This window comes from Hippopotamus amphibius, chromosome 4, assembly GCF_030028045.1.
Source record: "Hippopotamus amphibius kiboko isolate mHipAmp2 chromosome 4, mHipAmp2.hap2, whole genome shotgun sequence".
Taxonomy (NCBI): domain Eukaryota; kingdom Metazoa; phylum Chordata; class Mammalia; order Artiodactyla; family Hippopotamidae; genus Hippopotamus; species Hippopotamus amphibius.
Genome location: NC_080189.1, coordinates 57,778,786 through 57,806,767, shown reverse-complemented (window position 1 = coordinate 57,806,767; position 27,982 = coordinate 57,778,786). Strand labels below are relative to the sequence as shown.

The 27,982-nt window shown below is 35.0% G+C and overlaps 1 protein-coding gene across 2 annotated transcripts in view; it reads right to left on the bottom strand.

The window, feature by feature from the left end:
• Nucleotides 1-576: 576 nt before the first annotated feature.
• VPS50 (VPS50 subunit of EARP/GARPII complex) overlaps nt 577-27,982 on the bottom strand; it is a 121,717-nt gene continuing 94,311 nt past the window's right edge. Inside the window, exons 21-28 of one of the 2 annotated variants that reach the window (XM_057732307.1) lie at nt 22,659-22,780; nt 16,298-16,378; nt 11,062-11,210; nt 9,732-9,828; nt 8,531-8,689; nt 5,793-5,914; nt 3,835-4,024; nt 577-1,297 (exon numbers count right to left, since the gene is read on the bottom strand). In XM_057732307.1, the coding sequence (XP_057588290.1) occupies nt 1,178-1,297; nt 3,835-4,024; nt 5,793-5,914; nt 8,531-8,689; nt 9,732-9,828; nt 11,062-11,210; nt 16,298-16,378; nt 22,659-22,780 (1,040 nt within the window). In that variant the 3' untranslated portion in view covers nt 577-1,177. Of the gene's footprint in view, nt 1,298-3,834; nt 4,025-5,792; nt 5,915-8,530; nt 8,690-9,731; nt 9,829-11,061; nt 11,211-16,297; nt 16,379-22,658; nt 22,781-27,982 lie in introns of those variants that run through there. The other variant, XM_057732308.1, reaches the window with a different exon arrangement.

Below are 27,982 nucleotides of genomic sequence, written 5' to 3'. Positions count from 1 at the left end.
TGACAGAAGATCCCTGGTTTCAAAGCAAAGTTCACAGTAACTACACATTTACTAAAAACTGAGTTCCAAAATTTATCACTAGCTAAACTCACATTGCTTCTGAGATACAAAGCAGATACTTAAGAATGGGGAACATATGACCCTATATTTATGCTTGACTAACTAACTGGAAATTCCTTCCCTGAGTCAGTGAAGCCAGGTTTTGCTGTTCTAAGAGAAAGGTTGAATTCAAAGAGAGCAAAGATTATAGGAAAAAATATCCTTTTATAGGAAGGAAAGAAGGAAGGGAGGGAGGGAGAGAGAGAGAGAGAGAGAGGGAGGGAGGGAGGGAGGGAGGGAAGGAAGGAAGGAAGGAAGGAAGGAAGGAAGGAAGGAAGGAAGGAAGGAAGGAAGGAAGGAAGGAAGGGGTTCTGCATGCTACTGAGGCACTGAAGAGGTTCACCCAATGAAATTACTTTTCACCAGTGGTTTCAGGATACAAGACCATTAAAATTAGAACACACTAAAAAAATTCCATTATAGTTTCATGAAATCTGCCTGCTGTGGAAAAATATCAAAATGCAGTCTCACATAGGCTGATGATGTTAGAGCATAATATTTATTAAATTTCATCATTTATGATCGCTGTGTCATAACCAAATTAACCCTAACACAAATTCTGACATTTAGAAACACAGAGAGCATACTGATTTTTCAACTGTTTTGCTTACAGGTACTTTTCAATCGTCATGCAGTGCTCATAATTAGGAGATACTATACATTAACTCTCTCATATTATGCTTATTAAGAACGAAATTCAGAGGGTGGAAAAATGCCAACATAAATTCATTCTCCAAAACCACCCATGAATGTATTGTCACTGCTCCTTCTAATCATATACTTATGATACATTCCTCAGTAAAATGTATGACTGTAGTCACATAACAATAGTTATGATGAGGCAATATTTCAAGAAAGGCATACAACAAATGAGACTAAAAACTGAAGAGAAGCAGATCAGGGCATATAAAAATCATTTGAGAACACCACACAAACTTCAATGTTTTCCACTTTCCAGTTGGAAAGAACATGCGTGAAGTTTTCTTAAGACAGTTGTCAACAGTGCATGAAAAATTGGCTTTCATGTCATGTATGTTGAGAGAAGATCAATGCCATTGAGGAAAAAGAAATGTGTTCATTATCTTTTGGGTCTGTCTATATCATCTATAGCTGAGAGAAGTTTTTGTCTTGCTTTCTTATTGATATGGGATCCCAGGCAAACATTTACCAGATTGGTCAGCTGCTTCGTTGAATATTCCTGCTCGAAAGAAGAAGATTCAAATTTAGTATACTAAAACACATGTATGTGATCAATGCAAAAAATAAAGAACAGGCAGACAGATATTCAGGTCTCAGTAGATAGTTACTGAGAACTACAAATCAGTGAAAAGCAGTGGAAGCTGTAGTTGAGACATGGGAGACACCTTGTTTACAGAGCTGTCACAGTGGGGAATAAGGATACTTATAGCATACATTTGAAACAGGAAGCACAAGAATCTTTTTAATATGGCCCATAACATGCCAATGCTTCCTGTTACTTTTAAGACCACACATTATGTTTCTTTCTATGACAGTCTTTGTTATTGTTATCAAAATACACCAACATTTCAAAATTTTAAAATGCTACTAAGTAGTTTCTAGCACTGTACATTCTGCAAACATTTTAGGTAAAAGAAAAAAATTTTCAACAGCAAAACAACTCTTCTGAGATATAACAAATGAATATGCTAACAAAGATCAGAAAGTTACTGGTTTTTTTAAACCCTCATATTGTAATTGGTAGCTAGAAGTAAAATTAAGACTGCAGTTGACCCTTGAACAACACAGGGATTAGGGGTGCTGAGCCTCCACGCAGTGGAAAATCTGCACATAATTTATAGTTGGCCCTCCTCACCCGAGGCTCCTCCATATCCAAGGATGCAACCAACCAAGGATCGTGCTGTACTGTAGTATTTACTACAGAAGAAATCTGCATATAAGTGGACCTGTACAGTTCAAATCCATGTTGTCCAAAGGATCAACTATATAAGTACTTTTTTGCTGCGTAAATCTGTTTAGTTCCTGAAATTTCAGATCAGTTGTTAGGATGAGCATGAACAGGAACTCATCAGAAAGTTTTCCATCTTGATTTGGTTCTGGAGGATGAACAGCAAGAGTTCAACTAGGGAAAGAGTTGTGTACTATCATCTAATAAGAAAGGAATATGTCTTTACTGAAGGTAACCAATAAAGACACTGCAATTTCAAAATATGAGAAAGAATTCATTTTAAAAATTCAGCAAACTGGTCAGTTCGTGTATCTGAGCTCTGAGAGCACGTGAAGCACCTGGTAAACTCTCTCAAGTAATCACTCAACATTTAGAAAGTACCATCCAAGCACTGCACTATACATTGTGGAAAGTTCTCTGGAAAACAGGACAATCCCTGCTACTGGGAAAATTTCACTGTATTACAAATATCAGTTAGCTAAAGCTCCTCCAAAATACTATTACTACAAATTTTAATCCACTATATTAAAAAAAGAAACCCTAAAATGGGCATCATTCTTACATCAAATAACAGATCTCTATGAGCTGTGCTTTTTCTCCTCAGCTACTTGTCCTTTTACCCCAAACCCCTTCCTCAGTACCAACCCCAAAGTGTTCACAGCTTACTTTATTAAATGGATTCTAGCAACATGCAGCAGTTCATCTGCATCTGGTTTAGGATGTTGGTTCTCAGATGACTGAGGTCAATGGGTCAAAAAGACATGACATTTTTCTCAATTCTGGTGTATTGATCAAAACCATTGAAAAATAACACGCACGCTTCTACTCTGCTCTCAGAGATCGGAAACTGCGCTACAGTGGGCACATTTACAGAAAGTTTAGGCTAATGTCCAGGCTCAACCTCACTTCATTTTTCTAGAGTGTTGAAACTAGAAAGGATGAGCCTGATAAAGTAAATATAAATAATTCCTTACTTCCTCACCCAGCCAAATGAAATAAAAATTTACTTAGCTTTTACCCACGATGTTTATAACATTAATAAGTGTGACCACTAGAGTTACTGATGGAGTAAGATTCAGTGATAATTTTAACACTTCCCATGTTTTCATTAAATCTGTCTTCACATATTGCCTCTCTGGACAATTGATACTACAATCATGTAGAAAAGCTCCCCATATTGAGCATCCTCTGGTGATACATGCTGAGTTGAACTGTGTCAAAAATCCAGCATCCTAAATATACGTATAAGTAGTATTTTTCTCTACTTATCCATATATTCACACCAAAAAAAAAAAAAATCTCATCTATACTTAAGGTAAAATCTAATGTAGGATGAAGTTAAATCTAGCTATTTAAATAGTAATATACCAATCATCAATACTACATGTCAGTGTGTTCAGGCCATCACCCATTCATTGTTGCGGGCTACAAGAAGATTTAAGTTATACAACAGACTTCAGCTTGTGAATCATTTCAAAGTTGCTATGTTCAATCTGTCCTGATGTTAACCAACTTCACCCTTCTCCTACAACACAGTTGCAGGATAAACATAGCTAAAGTTCAGACTGGCTGTTTTTCCAGATAATTACTGTTACAGTTCATAAAGTCTCAAAAGGATTTGACTAGGCAAAGGGCACTGCATAGACACAGTGTGAATATGGTAAAGAACTGGCCTAAGTAGTTCATGCTAAAAAAGTAAGTGTTTCTTTCTATTTCATTCATATTATTTTGAATTATATAATATACCACACAAGAACAGCACAAATGATAAGCAGTAAAAATGTAATTAACTGTTTCCCAGCTCTCACCCTGTGCTCTTTGATCCAGCGTTCCATGTCATTCTCAGTTAGATAGTAGGCTTTAATATAGGTTTCCACAAATTCTTTATCCGGAATGGGTCTAATATCTGTTAGTTTTTCAAGCTTCATTAAAAACTGTTGAAAATCCAATTGCATCAAGGCACGACCCTCATTACTACACTTCTTGACGTTGGCATATCTAAGACACACAATAATAAAAATAAATCAATGATGGAATGTTTAGAAAAAGAAACCTTTAGATACTTAGACTTTTCTCTAACCCACATTTGGTGAGATTCTATGAGAAAAAAGAGCACATGGGCCTTGAGTCAGAAGGACTAGGTTGTGTTTGGGCTGTGTCACTCAGCAGTCATTTTATCTATCTGGGCCATAGTTTCCTCATTTGCAAAGCAAAGAGATCAAATAACTTCTAAGGCTTTCTGCTGCTTTACAGACCATAGTTCTCCACACTCAATTAACATAATCATCTGTACAAAAGTTAAACTGGTATTCCAGTTAATATGGCTGCCAAGAATTATTTATAAAACTAAGTTATGAATATTCCCAAGTAACCTTATTTTATAAAGCTGTTCGATATTTTAACTACTCAATGCAAAGAAAATAAATGAAATACCTTTCCCACAAACATTCAGCAAACCTAAGAAACATGCAAGCATATAAACATAGAAAGCATATACATATTTTTCATAATAAAACACTTTATAGACTTATTCTGAGACCCCCACATTACTAAAAAACTGTGTTCTAAGGTGGACTAGTAATAAGAATAAATATGTTAACTCTAACAGCACATTTTATTTTTCATGAGTCAGTGTCTCATTCCTTCAATCATTCAAAATGTGGAGAACCCAACCTTAGGAAATGAAGAAAACTAGTTTATATTATTTAAAGTGACCAAACTTTTTTTTTAATAAAAATATTTTATACAGAAATATAACATGTTATTCACGTTTCTACTATGAAGCAAATTTAACAGTATGATCCACTCATGATTGTTGACACAGAGCCATTTTGGGACTTATAACACTGTTGGTTTCAATACAAAATGCCAACCAAGGCTGTTGTCACCATCACCTTCCACTTTCTAACACATTCTTTTTTATAACAAATAAGAACTGAAGAGAAATCAGATAAGTAACGGCATGAAAATTCAATTGATGTGCAATTCTAGATCACTGTGAATGGTCTTTGAAATAGTAGTTTGCTTTCCAGGGATATTTTAAATGTATTACTGACTCTTATTTGTGTTCTACATGTTACGGGCAGAGTAAGCATGGTCTCTGAGTAAGTAGGAAAATTACTTTTGATCTGTGAACCCAACATATAAAAGACTTACACAGTTTACAATGATATAATAATGATATTATTAACAGTGATATAGTGGTTATGAGGACTGATTTTGCCATTAGAAAATCAGGAGTTCGTAAGCCTTCTCCGCACTTAAAAACTGTGTGAACTTGGACAAGTTACTTAACCTCTTTATCCTTGATTTTCTGAGGCTAGGCTATCTTTCTGTTGACAAAACAGAATAATACTATCAGAGAGAGTTTATGTTAGGATTTGTTGATAGAATCCTGTGAAGGGCTTGGTTCAACAGATGATAAATAGCACTCAGTGAAAGTTATGTATAATCATCACCATAATAATTATATTAGGTAATAATAATTATTACTAGTTTAACTTTCAGATAACCATTAGATGCTGCAATTCCTCACTCCTCTACTAGCTGATTCTATGTCACCAGCAAGAAAAAAAAGTGATATAGTGGGGTTTAAGGTCTCTTTTCTAATTACATTCCAAAGTCAAACCTGAGTTATTATCAGACCGCCTGCTATTTATCATGATCTCTACCTATTCTCTGAATCCATTAGTGATAACATATAATGTTATTCGTATATTATAGTTTATCACTGAAGAATCAGATAATGCTTTCATTAAAAACTTACCCTTCCACAATAGTTCTATTAGCCAGGCGTATACAATGTTCCCAAAGTATATTAGACACAGGCAAGGGTATCCGAACCCTCTTAGAAACTTCATTTAACCTCAAGTTAAACTGCTCAAATTCCTAAGAAGACAAAAATCACAGCCATATGTGAATATAATTATAACGCTACATTGCTTTCCCGTCTTTGAGGCAAAAAAGATTTTAAAAGACTCAGAATGAAATCAAGTAAAAACAAAGAGAGATAATGCCAAAGACAATTTGGACTTAGTGTGAAGTGTTTTTTTAAGTATATCGAATTGAATAAATCATGTTGTAATACAGAGTACACTACATTTCATCTCAAAAGAAATGTGTCATTAACTGATTAAACAATGTTCAAATGTTTCTACATCTCAAATTTTTCTCTGTCAGTATGGATTGAAAAGGCTTAATAACTAATATGTCTTTAAAAGTATCTTCAAGAAACCCAGATTTTAAAAAAATGTTTTAATGAGCTTTCAACTTAGAGTGCACTATCTGTAATTTGTAGCTATACTCCTTAGAGAGCAATGTGATAAATTACTCCCTTTCCTAAACACTCTTTTAAAGTAAATAAATTATTACATACTGAATGATTCAAAAGTCGCGTAACAGCTGTAAATTTTTAGCACCAAAAAAACTCCATAATATATTATCTCATTAGCTATAGAAAAACTGAACATTTTTATTACTGGTCAAGCTACCACATGATCGTTGTGTTACCCTTTCCTACTTCCTAAATCACAATTTTTTAATGATTTTTGACAATTAACTATTTTTAATCATTTATGAGAAAGAAGTGGGTCTTCAATCCACTAAGCTTACTTTTGAAATGAAAGTAAATAAGTAATTGCTCTTCCTCTTTTCCATTTCATGAATCTAGCAGAACAGTAGTATTTGCGACTATATTGATGCTTCACTACGGTAAACTCTGCTTTAGATTTCAGGGTCATAATTCAATACTTTACATTAATATTTCAAAGATAAATTCATATGCTTACTACATAAAATGTCATTCTACTCATTGCTAAATCCAATGTTCAAGAATGCTTATTGTTAAATGAATAATAAAACTTTTATTTTACTTGTGATTCTTTTGGGGCAACAAATGCACACTGCTTTTATCTAAAGGTTTGGACTTGGAATAGTAACAGAAAGAACAAAAGTTATAAAAGTTTCTTTATGAGAGAAAGTCTTAAACTGCTGAAACCTGGGTTCAGGTTAATAATCTAAATAACATTGGTTCTTTCTTATAATATTAATGTTTCCTGGAATTAAGAATAACTGAAGGAAGTAGCATTTTTCTAGTATGTATATTCACTGAAGGCAGAAGTCTCTTTTTTTCTTGCATCCCCGTAAGTACCATAATTAGCATGCCATAAAAAAAAGAATCAACTTTTCAAAAACAGAACTGTTCAAAAAAGGTGTGTGATTATTTATAAATTACATGTATCTTTTACATTCCAAATTAAAATTTCCAGCTGAAGTTTCCTGGGTGTTCTAGAAATCAAAGTTCTTCCAGGGTGGCAACCATAGAGCATGCTGAGATCTCATGCTAATTCCTAGACACTGTTAACTGATTTGGCACCCTTAGTTCCTTGAGTCTGGGGACAGCCCCAGAGTCCTCAACCCAGCCCTCCAGAAAGGTCCCAGACATCGCTGGGAGTTGGCACACTGGATGAATTCGGCTGCTATTTCCATTTTGATCTCTGGCTTTGTATACTGGTTCTCAAGTGTCCCAGCTCACTGCCTTGGACTAAGCAGGTAAGAATACCTGTGTAAATGAGGTAAGTCAGGAGCTAAGAAGGGCCAATTTTCTTTTCACTGACAGATATGAAAAGCAAAATTTTTCTGAAAGCTGTTTTCATTTTCTCAGATGCTCTTCCCTCACCTCAGACATGCACACAGTTCATTTCCCCACTTCCTTCGGGCCTCTCCTCAATTCTCACTTTATCAGAGTCCTTCTCTGACCATAAGTAAATAAATGGTATTCCTCCCCCACCCATACCCCGCCACTCTCTATCCCTCTTCTGCTGGTTATTTATTTTTTCACAAGACTAGTCCTCATCTGACATATTATATATTAATATATCTCTTTATCACTGTCCCTGCACTGGCATATAAATTCCTTGATGGCACATAAATAAATTCACAACCATACTGCCAGCACCTAGATCAGGACATGGCACATGTCAGTGATTTATAAATACCTCTTGATGCATAAATGAAAAAAAAATTACCACAATTCTTCCCAGAAAACTTATAAATGTAAGTCATTAAACACAAAAGTGTTTGTATGACAGATTGCAAAATTAATGAGATTTCAGGAAAAAACTTAGAATAATCAGGGGTGTAGTCTGTGGCTAATGAATATACACAACTATAGAAATATTTTCTAATTAAATAGAAGTATTCTCTTGTCACTACAGTCACGGGTATTGAGATTACATAATATGAAGCCAGCCAAGACACACTAATCAAACTCTAGCTCAAAATGAGAAATTAGTGAGCAAAAACAAAAAATCTACAAAGTATTCTTGGGTCCAAAAGAACACAAAATTTGGAAAGAAATCCTAATCCAACTCAGGGACTTTAATATCACAAAAATGCTAGAATGTGGTAAAAACTATAATCTCACAATTTTAGAGCTACTGTAATTACAGGAATAGTTCCCTTAGTAGAATCACCTTTAACAAAGATGCTTCCCAGAATACTTGCCTTTAACAGAGCATCGACATACATGTTGTGCTGTGACATAATTTCTTTGACATCCCATTTCACACTAGCCATTAGGAGCAGCGTCTGTTCATAGTCAATGGCTTTCCCAGCTACAATCCAGTAAATTGGTTTGCGTAGTTCACTGGCCGTTGAGACGGTCTGAAATAAATTTCACAGAAATGAAACCAAGTATTTTCTAAAAGTATCAAATTTCTAAAAAATATTTTGTTCCTGTTTCTAGTACACATCATATCTGAAAATAAAACACTATACATTTGGAGGTTTAAATTATGAAAATACTTTCACTCGTGGGCAAAGGTCTTACTCAAAACATAATTTTGAGACATTCAATAAACTTGAGGCCACTGACAATACAAGTATAAAACTACAGATTTTCATGGAGACTAGCAAATATGTCCCAAATTCTTTCATTTCTCTCCATTTCCATTTCCACACTGCACCTCAAGATCCCATCATCTCTCACCTGCATTAGTCTAAAGTCTCCGAGCCATTCTCCTGCCTCTAGGTTTGCCGTCTAAAGTCCCTTCTTCACACTGCCCCCAAAGCATTTTCTAAAACACACACCTCACCATGCTACTCACCAACTCTTTCAAATCCTCCAGCAGCTTCCCAGTACCCTCGGAACAAAGTCTAGCTCCTGGCTGGGAGCGCTGTATGTCATGTGACTTCTACTTAATCACTCCAGCCATCTTTCTCATCACTAGCACTCTTTCCTGCTCTGAGAATCTGAATTTTCCTCAGCTGCTCACAGGCACCATGCTCTCTCATCTGCAGGTCTTCATATAAGCCACTACCTTAGTCGAAATACACTCCTCTCACCCTCTTTCTCTCTGGTCCAGTTCTTCAAGACAGCCTTTCTAGACAACCTTCCCCCAACCATACCCCCTCTCTCCACCTCCAGTCAAGGTTAAATACTCTGCCACTGTTTCTTTCCCTTAACTATACTTTATTGTAATACAGTTTTAATTGACTCTTTCTCTTACTAGACTAAAAGTTATATGAGGTGCTCAATAAGTATTTATTTAATACAGGAATTCATGAGTGAATAAACAAATATTCTAATCCAGCGCTCCTGAGGTTGAGAGACTGACCACTATTAAAAAATAATAATAATAACCTAAATAAAATGTGACAGTCCTGTTTTGCTTACAGGTGAAATGATATACAAGACATGTCTGACCTGAGAATAAAACTGCTGAAGAAAGGGTTTCTTGACTGCAGGCATTACAGCATCCAGATGTGGCTGAAGGAACTCAAACTGTTCAGCCAAGAATACCCTAAAGGGAATAAATAACCCGTCATATAAACAAAATACAAAATTTAGAGCCTGTCAATATTTTTGTGTAAGCAGTCTTTAAGATCTCTAAGCAAAAAATTTAACAATTAAAATTATTTTTCCATTTTAAAAAGAACTTCCTTGCATTGCCACTTGACATACTCATTTACAATTCAGGCAAAAATTAATGCTGAGTTATCACTGAACGTGAGCTGATGTGAAAGAAGGGTGACTTCAAAGGAGCTAATCTCGAGGATGGATGATGCCTTAGAGGACTGGGACGGGGAGGGTGGGGGAGAGTCGAGGGAGGGAGGGAATACGGGGATATGTGTATAAAAACAGATGATTGAACTTGGTGTACCTCAAAAAATAAATAAATAAATAAATAAAATGAAAAAAAAAGGAGCTAATCTGGTTACCACAAGGTGTACAGTTATGCTGCTTTGCATGTAAGATATGAGCACAGGTAACAAAAGACTGAAGAAAGAATACAACAGTATTTTTTGATAGGATTTCTTTCAAAGAGCCCATGTAATTACACACAACAGACCCATGAATTCACAGATTTAATGCCTGACACTTTTCAGAAATAACCCAAACATTCATAACAGGAAATAAAGTGGAACCTGGCTGAGACATACACGTGAACTTCAGGGCAGGAGACTGGTATGCATGAATGGGAGTCATTCAGCTGGACAACTGCTGGCAGCCATACTGTTTTTCCCTACTTTTTGTTATACACACAAAAACTCTTAAATTATACTGGACCACATTTTATGGGAGAAGTTATATGCTTCAATTTTATTAAAGAACTTGGGGATTTATAAAGGTCAGGACATACTCCTGCTGATGTCAAGGGTCAACTACGTTTAACACTAAACCAAACGGACTTTTGGGCCAACCCAATAACTACAGTTCCTCTAGAACAATAATTCGGTGGGAAAAAATAAAGTACTATACTATAACATGTTTTTCTAAAGTCTTACTTAAAGCAAGGATCATGCTGCTAAAGAATGAAACTTAAAAGATTTCCCTCCTTCCACTTATACACCTGAAAATCAACCATGTAATTTTAAAAATCCATTGGTAATCTATTTTAGGACATACTCCTCAGAAATACTGAGTAATTTAAGTAATATTTAGAAGTGGGAGATGTATACAGCTAGACTACAATGCTTACTTTTATAATCTTTATTAAATATTTAATGGCAAAGCAACTGTTTTAACAACTTACAAAGATTCTGTGGCTACCACTCTTTCTGCCAAACCATACAATGTATCCCCAGATGTCAAAACCACTAGGTGGCTGAGGTGAGGGCTCGGTACCTTCTCCTTTCTGTCTTCTGCTGCTGTAAGCGTGGCAGTAGGATCCGCTGAAACTTCCTGAAAATATAACATACATATACACACAGCCTGAAATAGCAAACCTAAAAGCAATAAATCACATGATTTTACAAAACTGGTTTTAGTTATCATAAAAATGCTCTCAGGCATACATTATTTACATTTAGTTTCAGTTCTTTCTTTCCTCCTTTTCTAACTACTAGAACCTTTCTTCTCATACTAAGTGAAAATAATCCAACGCCACATGCTGTTATCTGTGCGTGACCTAAAGTTGGCCAAGGCAAGGAATCTTCATGAATTCAGGAATGTTTCATAGAGACAATAGTGATATGCCCTTCAAGAACTTGTACGTGAGGAAAAAGAGACTGCCCCTCTAGGACCAAGCTGGCAAAATCCAAAATTATGGTGTGATTAACCATTTCACACCTAAACCTTAATCAAGGTAACTCTGGTATAATCCCAAGAAGGCAGGGCTAAACTGTAGTTCTACGCTGAAACAGAATCAACTGTATTTTATATGTCTAGGGATAGGTTACTCATCTGAAAGAAGATGGTAAATAGAAATAAAAGAAAGCGATGTCCAAAGAGCAGAGTGGGCTGAGCTCGAAAAGATCTTCAAAGAAAATTATAGCACAAAATTGGATACACACAAATCTAAAAGTGTACAAAATGTAAATCTAGAATACTTTTAAAATCAATTATATAATCACAAATCTCGAACACTTTCCTTACGCATATGAGACATCAAATGCTTTGGACTCTGGGAGTATAACAGGTTTTTATAAATTTTGCAAAATGGAAAGAATACATTATAAAGCCTTTCAAGTTAGAAAAAGGTTTTATTCTTCTTTAATTCTTTTTTATATCCTATCTTCTACTAAAGGTATTGTCTCTCTTCAATCTCTACTCAATTAGCATTTAAGTTATTTTGGTAACAACTGCTTTCTCTAAAGGAGAATCAGGAAAAGGGAACTACGCAAGTTAATCAATGTCACAAGTCTATTATTTATTTCCTTCTACTCAAAAGGAAAATAATCACCCACTACTGCAAGAAAACAAAAACAAAAAAACCATACAAATCACAAAATTATATATTGATACCTGGTTGCCTATGATATTTAATTTAATTCTGGTGGGGATTTAAATACCATCTACCAGACAGTTCAAGTGAAGAACCTTAGAATCACTCTTGACCTCTCTTCCTTCTCCCCTCCATCATGCCGAAACAGACACCTCTCTTGTTTCTTCCTCATGTCATTACTTCATCAGGACTAAGGCCCCACAGCATTCTTGAGTGGACTATTCTAAAAGTTCCCTAATAGTCCCTCTAGCTTCTGTTTCTACTCCACTTTTCACACCGATTTACTTTTTAATAATACCTAGGTGATCTTTCTAAAATGGAGATGTGATCATACCACTCCGTAATTTAAAAGTCTCAATTGACAATCCCTGCCTTAGAGAAAAAAAGCCTAAACTTGTTGCAGTGATATTACTCCTTCACAAACATCTACCTTGCCAGTATCATTTCAAGATCATCTCTACACCCCAAAGGTCTAGTCACACTGGACTGCTTGCTACTCTTGTCCTACTGACACTCCTGTCTTACCAGCTCTCTTCTCCTTGTCTGCCTAGCTCTCAACTCATTTTTTTGTGTGTGACCTCATATTCACCTCCTTTCTATAATTTTCTCAGTCTCCCAAGAATAATTATCTTCTTGTGTTAACATTATCTATATATATATATACATATACCTGTATGTAGCATTCAGCACACTTTATGAGTTGTTGTTTTCTAACTCCCCTACCTCATTGTGGGTTCTTGGAGGGTAGAGACCAGTTTCACCCTCTATGTACCTTAAGTCCTTGGCACACCTGTTGGGATTAGCAGGCCCTCAGTTTTAGTTTCATTGATGGAGACAAATGATAAGAATCTTCTCTTCCTCTCCTATTATTCTCTTTTGAGCCCATTCCAATCAGACTTTTGCCTGCTTCACTCCGAAGAAAGAGTTAGCAAGGTCGCCACTGGCCTCCTTATGGCCAAATCTAATAGACAACTCTGAATATCCATCTCTGAATATTCCCCCTGACCTTTAAACACTGGGGTGCCCCAGAGTTCAGTCCTGAGATTTCTCTTACTTACATTCTACTCCCTAGATGGTTTCATCCAGTCTCATAGTTTTAAATGCCATCCACATGCCAACAGCTCAAAATTTATATACTTACTCTGACCTCTCTCTCACCTTTAGTGCATTTAACATATCTGAAACTGAACTCTTGATGTCCTCCTCAAATGTGTCCTCCTAAAAGTCTCATCCACCCCCACTAATGGCACCTTCATTCTCCAGAAGTTAGGTGGCCATCCTTGACACTTCTCAGTGTCATACTCTTCTTATAATCCATCAACAAATCTGAATGTGTCTACCTTCAAAACAGATCCGTTTAGGGAAACACACTTGAAGAGAGCAAGAAAGTCACTAAAATGTCAAGCTGACATAAATAAAGGGTATGTGCTTACTGCTCACTTAAATGTAAAAGCTCCTGAACAGGATCCATGTTTCAGCTCATACCAGTATAGTAAGGAAAGGATATACAACTCTTTGAAGACTTTAAGAAATGAAACCCCAATCAATCTTTATTCTCACAGTGAAAGTTACATTTTTAGCCCTTCCTGCCACTAATGTACCAACACAAAGAGAATTCATATTTATGGACTTTTCTGGATCAATTTAAAATATGTTTTTATTATCAAAGATTCAAAGTTGGCCAAAGGTCTCAAACAATTTAGCATCACCAGGTGGATAACTAAAAATTCACACTTCTGGTACTGATACCATCACCACCTACACCAGCATCCTTTCCTACCTGTCTACTATTAGACCATTTTTCTTACACTTTTATTTGATGCATCAAAAAAATTTTCTTAGTTTGCAGTGAATTTATATGATAAACAATTTCAGGTTGCATTCTAAAGAACATAATGATTCCACTTTGCCTTTTACAGCTCAAAGAGAAGCAAAACTTAGAAGATACATATGGAGAAAATAAAATTACCACAAAAGTACTTATTAAAGTTTTAACTAATACATAGGAGAAATACAAGGAAAAATACTACTTCCATCCAGTGGTTCCAGATTAGGCTATAAATTACTTTAATAGCCAAAGAATGTATTGAATAGCAAGAAACCAAAAATGTTCTCTGCCAATGTAGATGCAAATTAATAAAGTTAAGAAATCTGATACACCAGCTTATGAAAACCTGAGATCAAGGTCTAGTAAATGACAAATATGTTTCTAAAGATAATAAAATAATGCTTATCAGTATGAGTAATAATTTAACATGTAAAAACACTGGAAACTAATGGAAATTTTCAGAAAAACTTCTACTGTATTGCTGTAGAGTCTTATCCATCAGAGGACTAAGGACTCTGCAGAGACTCTGTTCATGTTCCTTACAAACTGAAGGGAGAATGAAGGCTCGCACAGTCTTCTGATCCAAGGTGCAGTCTTTGATTTAAGAGATGGTAAGAATAAGGTTTTTAAAAAAAGATATCTTTAGAAGACAAGGTGCAAAAAAAAAACAAAACAGGCACATCTATCAATTTATTGGGGAGACATGTATAGCTGATTTTAAAAAACACATTTCTAAAACTGACTATTACACCAATTCAGGAAAAAACTTATCCAGTGAACAAAGAACTGGTCCAACAGATGCTATAGATACATTGTTATTGGTAGATGGGTGACAGCTTGCCGTAAAGAACAACTAGTTTGCTCCCACTGTTTACTGGGTCATGCTATTTCATTACACACTGTATGGTAGCATTAAATCCACACCTTAATGGTCAGATCTGGAACTGTGGTTTGACAATCATAAGCTAGTAACTAGCAGAGCTGGCAGAGAAACATTAGAGTGAATGACTCTAGTGGAATATTTCAGCCTATCTATCTTGAGGTGTTCAGCCAGAAACAAGAAAAACTTCAGCTGTGAACTAAGATCTGGAAAACAAGATCTTCAGGTCAAGGTTATACTAAGTATCAAACAAGGAGAAGTAAAATGGAAACAGATAACTGCCAATGGGACTGGAAGCCAATAATGAATTTTACACAACAAAGACCAAAAGAAAAAAAAAAAAGAAAACGAAATAGATGACTGTGTCAGACAATGAGCCTTGACTCTGAAAACAAAGGTCAGAATTAAATGGTCAGCAAAACCAAGACAAGCCAGGTGAATCCAGGAGACACCAAACTCAAGGATTCGAGTTTATTCATTTACTCAATAAACATTTGTTGAAGAGATGCTGTGTGCCAAGGTAAATGCTATGAATATGCATATATATTAAAAAAAAATATGTCCTGGGCAAAAAGATCTCCAAATTTTAAGGGGGATGGATAAGACAGATACAGGTTATTTCCTCTGTGTAAACATTGCTCACCTGAAATACCTGCACATGCCTCTCTCACTTTATTCATATCTCAGCTTAAAGATCGCTGTCCTATCACTCTGCTTCATTTTCTTCTTGGCACTTATCAGTATCTGACACTCGTATACATCAATCTGTCTCTCTGCCCCAATAAAATACAAGTTCCAAGAGGACAGGAATCACCTCTTTTGTGCACTGATGACTTTCCAGCACTACAACAATGTCCGGCATATAATAATTATTCCAAATAAGTATTTCTTAAAGGAATGAATGATTGCATTGCTTTGTAAAAACTTCAATAACAGAAGTATGCTCATAATACAGAGCTTATGAGAAAAGGAAAATGAATACTTATTTGGGTAAGTGAAGAATAAAGGAAAATTCACAGAGAAATGCACTGAATAACAAAAGTCTCTGGCCATAGTAACCAAGCATAAAAAAATTCTTTTCTTATTTTAAATGCTTATGTTGGCTTAAGCACTAGAGAAGATCAGCCCTGTTTGCTAGCTAACTCAGCTTTCTAAAACATACATTTCGTCACATGACACAGTTAAGAATCCAGACCCCCTACTGCGTAGCCAACCAAACCTAAACTTCTTGAATGTTAAAGCCATTTATAAAGTTGTCCTAAACACTCTTTGCAACACAACTCTTTAGCATACGGCTAATTTCTATTTTAAATAACCCAAAAGAATCGATTACTTACCAGATCAATGAGGCTTTCTTGTATTCTGTTTAGAGTTGTTCTTAGTCTGCTACTGCTAAGACCTAGTCCTGTTGATTCCAACTGAAAAAGAAAGTGACAGGCATGTTAAATTGCTCTGGAGATAACCCTGCAAAGGTTATACCTTCAAATTAGTGAAAATTAAGTATGTAATGAGTTTTCACTCAGATACGCAGCATTCAGAGGGTTTCCAAATTTCATTTAAAAATACCAAAACATCAAGGAAAGAAGTCAAATCTTAACCCTCAAGGGAGCAAGCGAGCTATTTACACATGTGCATTTACAGGTCAGACTAACATCTATCAATCTAATGAATTTATCAGGAGGGAATTCACCAGAATTTCCTTCCCCCAAGTTATTATTTTTAATTGCATAACTTAAGATTTTTACCTACTTAACCCAAGGACAGGAAGGGCCACACTGATACAGGAAAAACAAAACAGAGATGAGACATACTTTCAAAATCAAGAATGAAAGCATAGATAACACTATAGATCCTTCAACATTAAAAGTATAAGGGAATATTATGAATAATTTTATGCCAATAAATTTACCGAACCAGATGAAACAAATTCCTTGGCAAACTCATATTATAAAAATTGACCTAGGAAGAAATACAAAACCTGAGCAGCTCTTTATTAACTAAATTTAATCTGATAAAAACCTTCAAAAAGTACTAGTCCTACACAGACTCTCACAATGTAGAAGAAAAGAGAATGTTTCCCAATTGTTTTATGAGACTAACATTACTAATTCCTAAACCAAACAAAGATACGACAGAAGACATAACTACAGACTCCTAAACTTTATGGACACATTTTTAAAAAATCCTTAATATCAGCAAATTGATTCATGACCAAGTGGTGTTTGTCTTGGGAATGCAAGATTGGTTTAAGAGCCTAAAATCCTACTTTGAATTTAACCAATGTAATTCACCATGTTAATATATATATATTTCTTCAGGAAAAAAAGCTATGATTGTTTAAACAGATTCAGAAAAAGCATTTGACTAAATTCATCCTTTCATGATAAAAATTCAGAAAAATTCAGTAACAGAAAAGAATTTCTTCAACAGGATTACAGGTATCTATAAAATAGGATCATACTCAATGGTGAAAGGCTCAATGCTTTCTACCCAGCATATATGAGGCAGGAGGGAACAGGACAAGGATGTCAATTCTTACCACTTTTATTTTACATTGTGCTAGAGGCCAATTTTTTTTCAATTGACCTCAGGCATACAGATTGGAAAAGAAGCTAAATGTTAGATAATAGATACTTTCCTCTAAGTGATTTAGCTGCATCCCACAAATTCTGATATATTTTCATTATCATTCACTTCAAAATATTTTCTAATTTCTCTTGTGGTTTCTTCTTTAACCCAAACTTTATTTAGGTGTGTGCTGTTTGACTTCCAAATACTGAGGTTTTCCTATTTTATTATTATTGGTTTCTAATTTAATTACACTGACATCACAGAATATATTTTGTATGATTTCTATGTTTTTAAACTCATTAGGACATGTTTAATGGCCCCGAATATATGGTCTTTCCTGATAAATGTACCATCTGCACTTGAATATATGTCCTGCCTTTGTTAGGTATGTTGTCCCACTGATATCAATTAAGTAAAAATGGTTGAAAGTGTTGCTCAAATCTTCTGTGTATTTGCTGATTTTCTAACTAACTTATTCTATTAGTTACTTCTGGTGTTAAAATCTCCAGATATCAGTGAATTTTTTCATTTCCTCTTGAAATCTGTCAATTATTGCTTCATCTATTTTCAAGCTCTATTACTAGGCAAATACACATTTATAATCATTATATCTTCCAGTTGAATTGATCCTTACATCATTAGAAATCCCTCTATCTCTGGTAACACACTCTGTTTTCAAACTTATTTTATCTGATATTATAGCCACTGTAGCCTCCTTATGCTTACTGTTTGCATGGCATACCTTTTCAATCTGTTTGCTTTCAATCTGTGTGTTTCTTGTTATTAAGTATGGGCTATGTTTTTAATCCATTCTGACAATCTCTACCTCTTAATATGAGTGTTTCATCCAGGAACATTTAACGTGACTGGGTTTACATCTACCATTACATGTTTTCTTTTTTGTTTCTTGGTTCCTCCTTTCCTGCTTTTTCTAATTATGAGGTTTTTTGTTTTTTTTTAAGAATTCTAATTTTCCTGTAGGCAAAAGTTAAAGTTCTTTGTATTATTTTTCATTATTGTCCTATGGATTATAATATACATTCTTGATATTTCACAGTCCATTTACTGTTAACAGTGTACTGTTTTACATAATATGTAGAAATCTTGCCATCTTATAGGTCCACATCCCTCTGCATACCATGTTGCAGTTGTTATATGTGATACATTTACATATATTATGAACTCCAAAAAAGAATGTAATAATTTCAGGTTTAAACAGCTATATGGTTTAAAAAGAAATTAGGTGGAAACAGAAAAAAAAAAAAACCAATCTTTTGCATTTTCCCAAGTAGTTTCCATTACCAATGCTGTCATACTTTCTAAGGATTGATGTTTTCATCTGCTATCATTTTCCTTCAGTCTGGTATCATTTTCCTTCAACACTTCTTGTATTACGTGTCTGTTGGTGACACATTCTCTTAGTATTTTTTCTTTTTATCTAAAAATGTTTTAATTTCATATTCATTCTTGAATAGTATTTTTGGTGGTTATAAAATTCTGGATAGACATTTTTCTTTTCTTTCAATATCTGAAAGGTGTTGTTTAACTCTCTTCTGGTCTTCACAGTTTCTCATGAGAAGTCAGCTGTTAATCAGATCGTTGGTCCCTTTTATGTCATAAGTCTATTGTAGTTTTTCAAGAAACAATTTCATCATGAGGTAGGTACTCCACTATACTTTTCTTTGTGTTTATTCTGTTTGCTATTCATTTAGCATCTTGTATCTGCAAATTTTTGGACAATGTTTCTTCAAATATTTTTTCTACCTCATTCTCTCTCTCTCATCTCCACCTGGCATTCCAATTAAATGTATGTTTGACGATTTGATATAACTGAGAATGTCCCGACAGCTTTGATCATCTTTGTTTTTCAATCTCTTTTCTCTGTGTTCTTCATTTTGAATAATTTCTATTGATCTGTCTTCAAGTTCACAAGGTCTTTCCTCTGTCATATCCATCTCGCTAAATACATTTAGTAATTCTTTTTTTTAATTGCTGGTACTGAATTTTCAGTTCTAGGATTTCTCTTTGGTTTTCTTCCCAGTGTTTCTACTAGAACTTATTTCTCTACTGAGATGTTCATGCATTTAAAACATGTTTTGCTTACTTTATTGAAGACAGTTAAAATGGTCCCTTTAAAAATCTCTATCCCTTAGTTCCAACATCTTGAGCTCAGAGTATATTGATTTTCTGTTTACTGAAAGATGTATTCCACTTTTTTGGCTCTCTGTATTTAGGTGAAGTTGGAATGCATCCTCCATTTGATTCTGGAGATTTTGTATTCTGTTATTTTTCTCCAATAAGTACTGTTTCCTTTGTTTTCAGTATGCAATTTTCTTGGCCAGGCTTGAACTACAAACTATCTCTTGTGTAGCAGCTTCAGTCTCTATTCAGATCTTTTTTCTTTGACTGGCTGCAGTCAGTCTGTTCCACACAAACATGGTTCATGGGTTAGTCAGAGATGGGGGTAGATAAAAATTGGGGACCCCTTCTCTGACTCTTTCCCTTCTGAACTTCTCCCTACTCTGTTCTGTGTTCCCAGTTTCGTAGCTTCACTTTTCTGGTTCCTCAATCCATAAAGACTATGATGTTCCTATGCTTGTCTCCAGTTATGTGCCTTATGGACTGCACTTAGTCCTGGGCTAAAGGCCACTGAGATGGAATTTCTTTTTATAGCTTCCCCTTCCCCAATCGCTAATGAACTCCCACCAGAGTCTATATGCTTCTGTTCACGTTCCAGTATTTTCAGGAAGTTGCCTTTTGTATAATATCCAGGTTTTATAACTGTTTTCTGCAGGAAATATCATTTAATTAAGGTCTCAGTCCCTCATACCCAGAAACTGAAGTTAATTCATTCTTAAAAGGTTAGACTTTGAATCAGACTCTCTACAAAAAAAAAAAAAAAACAACAAACAAAAAAAAACCAGTTCCATTAATGAACGTTAACTTTAAATGAGGCTCACAAATTGCTGTCAAGTAAGAACCCTCATAAGATTTACTTGGATAAGAAATAATTAGGATATCAATCCACGTGTCCTAAGAATCTACTATGTGCTTACAACTGCATCAAGGTAAGCTACAGAATGGTCTTCACAAAAGAATGTAAACAGGGAGGACCAAGGAAAACATAACTCAAGAGTTGAACAATGGAAGCCTTGAGGCAAGGCAAGACAAAACGATACTATAAGTACCATTATTATAATAGAATGAAATGCATTAGATATATAATATAACATGATATAGTAGGCTATAACCAGTTCAGTGAAGAGTAGGAGCTTCAGGAGTAATTAGTATGAACAGAAAAGAATCCCTTAACCTAAAGCATACACTGTGTCCCCCTCCCAGACAATGACTTTCTAGAACCCCTCAGAATCAATAAGATGTTTATCTTCCAAGAGTAGCATCCATTTAAATTTACTCATACAATTATCCCTCTTCTGGGAAGGAAGCAGGAGTAGTAGCCATGTTAAAAAAGTGTAAGTAAGAGGCAGAATAAATGCAGTATTTACTCATACAAACTCATTCATACACATACTTTTTTTTTTGGTTCATAGAATACAAACTGTTTCTAATACAACCTATGAGTGGACACCCAGATTAAGGATAGAAAGAAACCCTTATAATTGACAATATTGTTTGAAAACAGTGAAATGGCTTTTACTGAGTCTTACAGGATTAAAAATGCTTTTAATATAAAATATCAGACTAATGTGTTCTTTAAAACATAACAGATTTTAAATAAAGTATGCAGCATATTTTACAGTAAGCACCTACCTACACTTTGCTAACCTTCTCAAGGTTCTAATGAACCCCACTGTAAACAAATCTGTGCCAGTATCTAATCAGCTGGAAAGTCACACCTAAAAGGACTCAGTTCCCAAAAGTTTCCGAAGGACTGTACTTTACCATATCTTATCAAAATTGTGGTCCAGAATTGTCTTAACCAATATGATAGTCACAAGTCATGTGTGGCTACTTATATTTAAAGATAAACTAAGTAAAATCAAGTACACTTAAAAATTCAATCCCCAACCATACCAGTTACGTTTCAAGTGCTCAAAAGCCACTTGTGGCTTCTGACTACCATATTTGGCAGTACAAATATAGAACACTTCCATTACTGCAAAAACTTCTCTTGGACCGCACTGGTCTAGAGGTGCAGTCCAAGAAGATAGTAAAACTCATTTAGAAGACTAGAAGATTCTGACAACTGGCTAAAACTCCAGAATGTCTTTCTTCTTTAATATTTATTTACTGAGAGCAATGGATTAGTACATATTTTATAGTAATATAAATTCTGCAGCAACTTAGTTTCTGATTATATTAGTATTCTAATTTTGTGAGTTAACAACATAGGAAATTCAGATCCCATATTAAAAGATTATGTCTTTGATATACTTGTAATCAGCAAGAATATTAAAATTTATATGATGAATGTAGTTATCCATTAAAATTCACAAGTTTTTGAAAAGATACAAAATATAGTTATGTGAAAAGTTAGTGTTATGAGTATGCTTTTATACAAAAAACTGTCAAACATGTAGGTGAACTATATAATAATTCCCAAGTATCAGATCAGTTACCTGCTTAATACTTTGTTGTTCTCCTTAGGAGTAGAAAAAGATAAACTCAACAAGAGCTTTGGAAACACAAAAAGGAGGTGCAGGAAACATTAATTCTGTGGCAGGTTCAGTTCAAAGATTTTCAATTATTTTAATAAATATTTGCCATTATCTTCTGAATGTAGTATTGCCTGCTAAGATTGTTAGCCTATATTTAAAATAAATCATTTACTGTGTAATAATTACACACTGGGCCAGATTTAAATGAGGCAACTTGCACATTTTTCATCACCAAAATATGTCAAGGTTAGAAATAGATGCTGCACTTTTTCTGCCAAAAATCTGAATAACATACAATACATTTATCATATCAAAGCTTAAAATTAATATATTTTAAATAAGGCAATCAGGCACACAAAAAAGCTGATATCAATGATTTGCTGGATTTCTGATGGGTAATTTTCAAAATAATGTTAATTGTGTATTTTATAGGGAGAATGAACTTTACATTTACAAAAACAAATAGATTTTAAAAGAAACAGACTCCTCCCCCAAAAGGTTGACTTACTGAATCATTCCGACCAAAAAAGGTATATATTGCATACAAGTAATAATCAAACAGCTGCGACATGAAATGGATAACATCAAAAGCAATTGGTTTAAGAATGTTCATCATCTGCATATATTTACCTGAAAAGAAAAAAAAATTAAATAGAACAAAATTAAAATCTGTTAGTCTATAATTATTAAGAAACCATAAAAATACTTTACCAAAATATTTATTTAATGAAATATTACATTGCTCAGTCACACCAGCCATGCCTCAAGTACTCAACAGTCATTTGTAGCTAGTGGCTACGGTACTGGACAGCACTGATACAGAACACTTACACCATCTTGGAAAGTGCTACTGGATGGCACTGGTACAAAAAATACCTACAAAGATTTTTCATATCATATTTTACTATTTGTCTTATATTTATGGAACTCAAACTCTTCTACAATGACACTATACAAACATACAACACAGTTCCTCATTTCTTGCAGATTCCATTTAAAATGATGCCTTCAAAAATGTTTAGGTGTAATAAAACAAAAGACAATGTACTGAGGAAAAACGGGGTTCTTTTCATAAGCTTATACACACATAGCAGTAAAAAAACAAGAAGAAAAAGGACACATGGAAGACACTTTCCATTCCCCTGAATCCTACCCCTGTGAATTCTAGTGTCAGAGGCTAAGAACATTTCTTTATCACTGCATTACTTAAGAGCTCAATACTCGCAAAGTGCCAAGAACATATCCTCCTCCTTCCTTCGGGAGACGCCAATATTCCACTCTTTCTCCTCTAAACATGAGACACAGTCACAGAAAAAAATTGAAAAAAACAAAATTTCTGCATTTATAAACTTGTTAATGTGTTTGAAGGGTGCACGGGAGATGGGCTGAATCAAATAACAAACAATAATGAGTCCCTAATTGTGTTTCTTTTTCATAGGAAATAATAGGGAAAGAAGCATATCTATATCAAAAAAAATGCTATTCTGCAGAAGACGTTAAGCAGAAGATCTGCTTTATTTCCAAATGTGCAAATAATTCAGGTGCTGGCTCTACTTTATGTAACTGCTATAAATTTTAAATTAATACCATTGAGGACACCAGGATTCAAGAGAAAACACATTAACTGCAGTAGAAAAAAATGACAAATTCACTCTAATGGAAATGTCTACTATCAAAAGCATTTCTTTATTATCCAAGAACTCAGTCCATCTGTCTTAAATTTACATGAGAAATGATTCTAAATAATAGATGGTCGGGAAGACAAACACATCAAAAAGTAAAAACTATTCAATTTAGATTCTATTCTTATTCCTATTTACAAGTCTTTTGTTTCAAAGTCATTCCTTGTAATTATTTCACATAATCAGACATTTTAAAAAATCTCAATTGAAAAATATTTGAAAATACATTCCTAGAACATTTTGGATCACTATGCAGATATTTCATTGACTGCAAACATACAGCTATTTAAACTGCAACTATTTACACATTAAATAATGTGATAGTATAAAGGAAAAAAATGAAAAAGTGCTATATTACTTTAATCTGTGAAATAAAATTTTTAAAAGGTGAATAGTAGAATGAGGAAGAATGCAAACATATGGGTTGATACATCTCCAGAATGCAAAGCTCCTCTCCATTCCGAATAAGATTAACCACTGTTCATATAATTCATCTTAAGAAATGATATAAAAATGAATTTCTAATAGGTGAAAGCTATCTTAAATGTGCATTCAGAAGAAAAAAAAAAACTAGATGGTCCCAACTGCTCCGAAAAAAAATTAAAACATAATTACATTCATTCATTCATTCAATACATTCAGCAAACACTTTTTGAAAGCTTACTATGTTCTTGGCTTTGTGTTAAGACACAAGGAACTACATAGAGTCCCTGCTCTCTCACAGAGCTCCTTCCGTGACCTTAAATGGTCACACATGGAAGGCAGCCACTGATAAGCAGGCTGCCAGTATATTAAATGTAGAAGAGTGAGAACTGTCTCTCCAGTTCAAGGGGGCAGAGTAGGCTTTGGAGGCCTGAGGGAACTTATGCACCCCCTCAGACTTACTGAACTAAAAGAGAATTTTACAAGAAATTAAAATATCTATGAAGAGAAGTGGGTGAGAAGGTAAAGGCCGATAGGTATGAGCACCAGAAAATGAGAAATCTCAAAACATTTCTAGACCAGGGCTGGCAAACCTTTCCTGTGAAGGACCAAAGACTAGATAGTTTAGGCTTTGTATGTCATTCAGTCTCTGTGGCAGACTCAGCTCTGCTGGTCTCTGTTTCAACTATTCAACTGCTCTCACAGCGCAAAAGCAGGCAGAGACAATATGTGAACAAATGAGCATGGTTGTATTCCAATAAAACTTTATTTACAAAAACAGGCAGTCAGACTGATTTGGCCTGCAGGCTATAGTTTCCCAACCCCTGAACTAGATGACAGACAGTAGATGGGAACAAGTTGATGGAAAGATGCAAAGAGAACCACAAAGGAAGTAGGAGCTGTCTGACAGGATGTGACCGCTTAGAAGCTGCAGGTACTGCAAGAGAACAGGAGCAAGAAATAGAGCTGAGAAAGGATAGATTCATTGAAGGTCTACATATGGGACAAACTACCTGTCCACATGCCCCCAGTTACTGTTCCTCTCCAGCACTTCGAGTACTGTACCCACCCCCCAATCCCTTATCAGCAGTTTCAGTTACCCACAGTCAACCTCAGTCCAAGAATATTAAACAGAAAATTCCAGAAATAAACAACTCATAAGTTTTAAATCGGGTGTTCTGAGTAGCATGACGAAATCTCGTGCCATCCGGTGCCATCCCTTTGTCCAGCACATCCTTTCCATTAGTCACTTAGTAGCCATCTCAGTTATCAGATCAACTATTGTGGTATCTCAGTGCCTGTGTTCAAGTAATCCTTATTTTACTTAATAACGGCCCCCAAATGCAAGATTAGTGATGCTGGCAATTTGGATGTGCTAAAGAGAAGTTGTAAAGTGCTTCCTTTAAGTGAAAAGGTGAAAGTTCACTACTTAATAAGGATAGAAAAAAAATTGTATGCTGAGGTTGCTAAGATCTGTGGTAAGAATGAATCTTCTATCTGTGAAACTGTGAAGAAGAAAAAGAAATTCATGCTAGTTTTGTTGTCACACCTTAGACTGCAAAAGACAGAGCCACAGTGATAAGTGGTTAGCTAAAATGGCAGAGGCATTAAATCTGTACAATAAGATATTGGAGGGGGGGACAATTATACTTACATAACTTTTATTATAGTATCTTGTTATATTTTTTCTTTTTATTATTAGTTTTTGTTGTTAATCTCTTCCTGTGCCTAATTTATGAATTAAACTTCATTATAGGTATGTATGTATAAGAAAAGACATAGTATATACAGGGTTTGCTGCTATCTATGGCTTCAGGCATCCAGTGGGGACCTCTCCCCCAGAGATAAGGGGAGGTTACTGTACAGGCTGCCAGAATTTTCCCACAGATAAAAACAATAAACCTCGCCTAGGATTCCTCTCCAAAAGAAGTTAACCACCCCCCACCCTCGCCAAATTGAGCAAACTTAAAAAAATAAATTAGAAAAGCTAAGGTTTCTAGTGTGGATATTGGCACCACAGATTTAAATCTATCTCAGTATGGGAATTTGGGGATCTGTCCTCATAATGTAAAGGCTACCAGTAAATCCACCAAGATCTGCCCTACTCTATACAAAGTTCCTAGTTGGGATTCCTTCTAAGAAGAAAGAGTCAGCTCCAACACAGTTCTAATTACTCAGTAGGGAAAACCCACAATGGCTATACAGGCCTTCTATTTTAGGGATGAATAATCAAAAATCACCAAGCCCATGAGGAAAATTCAGAGACTGAAAGTAAAAACAAAAGCTGATCCCAGAGAAAATAAAATAACTGAAGCTAAAGGAGAAATACAGTAATTTTGTAAAACCCCATAGTAGGCCAATATGGCAGGAAGAAACACAGATCATAGAAGGGTTCTTAAAGACTTAAAGTCATTAAAAATGTGATTTTTAAAATAAAAAATTAAAGAAATGAGAAAAAGGAAGTCTTCCAGACGGTACAGCAAAAAGATAAGAATATAGAAAAATATTACCAAAAATATGAGAGATGTAAAGGGCCAATCTAAGAGACTAAACACTTGAGTAAGAGGAAATCAAAGACAGATTAAAGAAAATGGGGAGGTGGAAATCATCAAAGAAACAGTAGTATCAGTCACAGCTGAGGAACACATGAACCTTCAGATTGAAAGATTCATGAACTACCCAACATACTTAATGAAAAAAAACCTCACACATAGACACATCAATGGAGAGTTTTAAAACATCAAGCAAAAACACACTAAAAGCTTTCAGAGAGAGAGAGAGAGAGAAAAGAAATTCACCTATAATAAAATGAATAGAACATTAGAGGTTTCAACTTTCTGAGGAAAAGTAATTTTTAATCGACAATTCTATACACAACTAAATTGTCATTCTGTGAAAGAGCAGAATAAAGACATATTTAGACTGACAAGGATTCAAAAGATTTACTTCTTATCACCCTTTTCTGGGAAATTACAATTAGGAGAAAAACAAACAGAAACAAGCCAAGAAACTGCCTCCACACTATTGGTAGGGAGCTGTGGGTGAGTGGGAGACACTCGCTTTTCGCCACAAGCTCTTCTTTACTATTTACTTTGTTACTGTGAGAGGTGCTACCTTGATAAAAAATATAGAAGCATGGTTCTGAAGTTAGCCCGCCTAGTTGAAAAAATGTGGTCAGTGGTTCAAGATGTGGTTCAGATGCACACTGCCCTCTTCCTTTTCAGAGTTCCCGACAGAGGGCACAGAGAGCAGTGGACACAGCATAATTTGGGAACACAGAAGAAGGTTATCTAATATATAGCCCAAATAACCAAGAAAGATGTCTCTTCCCAAATTATACACTGCGAGAAGTTCCTATTCCTGGCTCCAACTTATATTATAAACTTGTTGAACTCTGTCCAGTAGTTAATGCTCCTGATGTCCTCCACTGACTGTGAAGCATGAAAGTTAGGAGCTTACTGGCTCTAGGATCAGACAACCTGGTTCTACCACTTACCAGTTGTGTGACAGACATAAGGCAAGTTATTAATCTCTGGGCTTCAATTTAGCATGTAAAAAGGGTACTATGAAGAATTCATGAGAAAATGCATGTGAAGTGTTTACATAGCATATAATAAGAAAGAAGTCTTAGCTACCTCTGCTATTATTTTAAAATAAATATACTTATGACGACTGCAAAAAGGGGGAAGTATATACAGGATGTTACGTGAAGGGAACCTAACCTAAT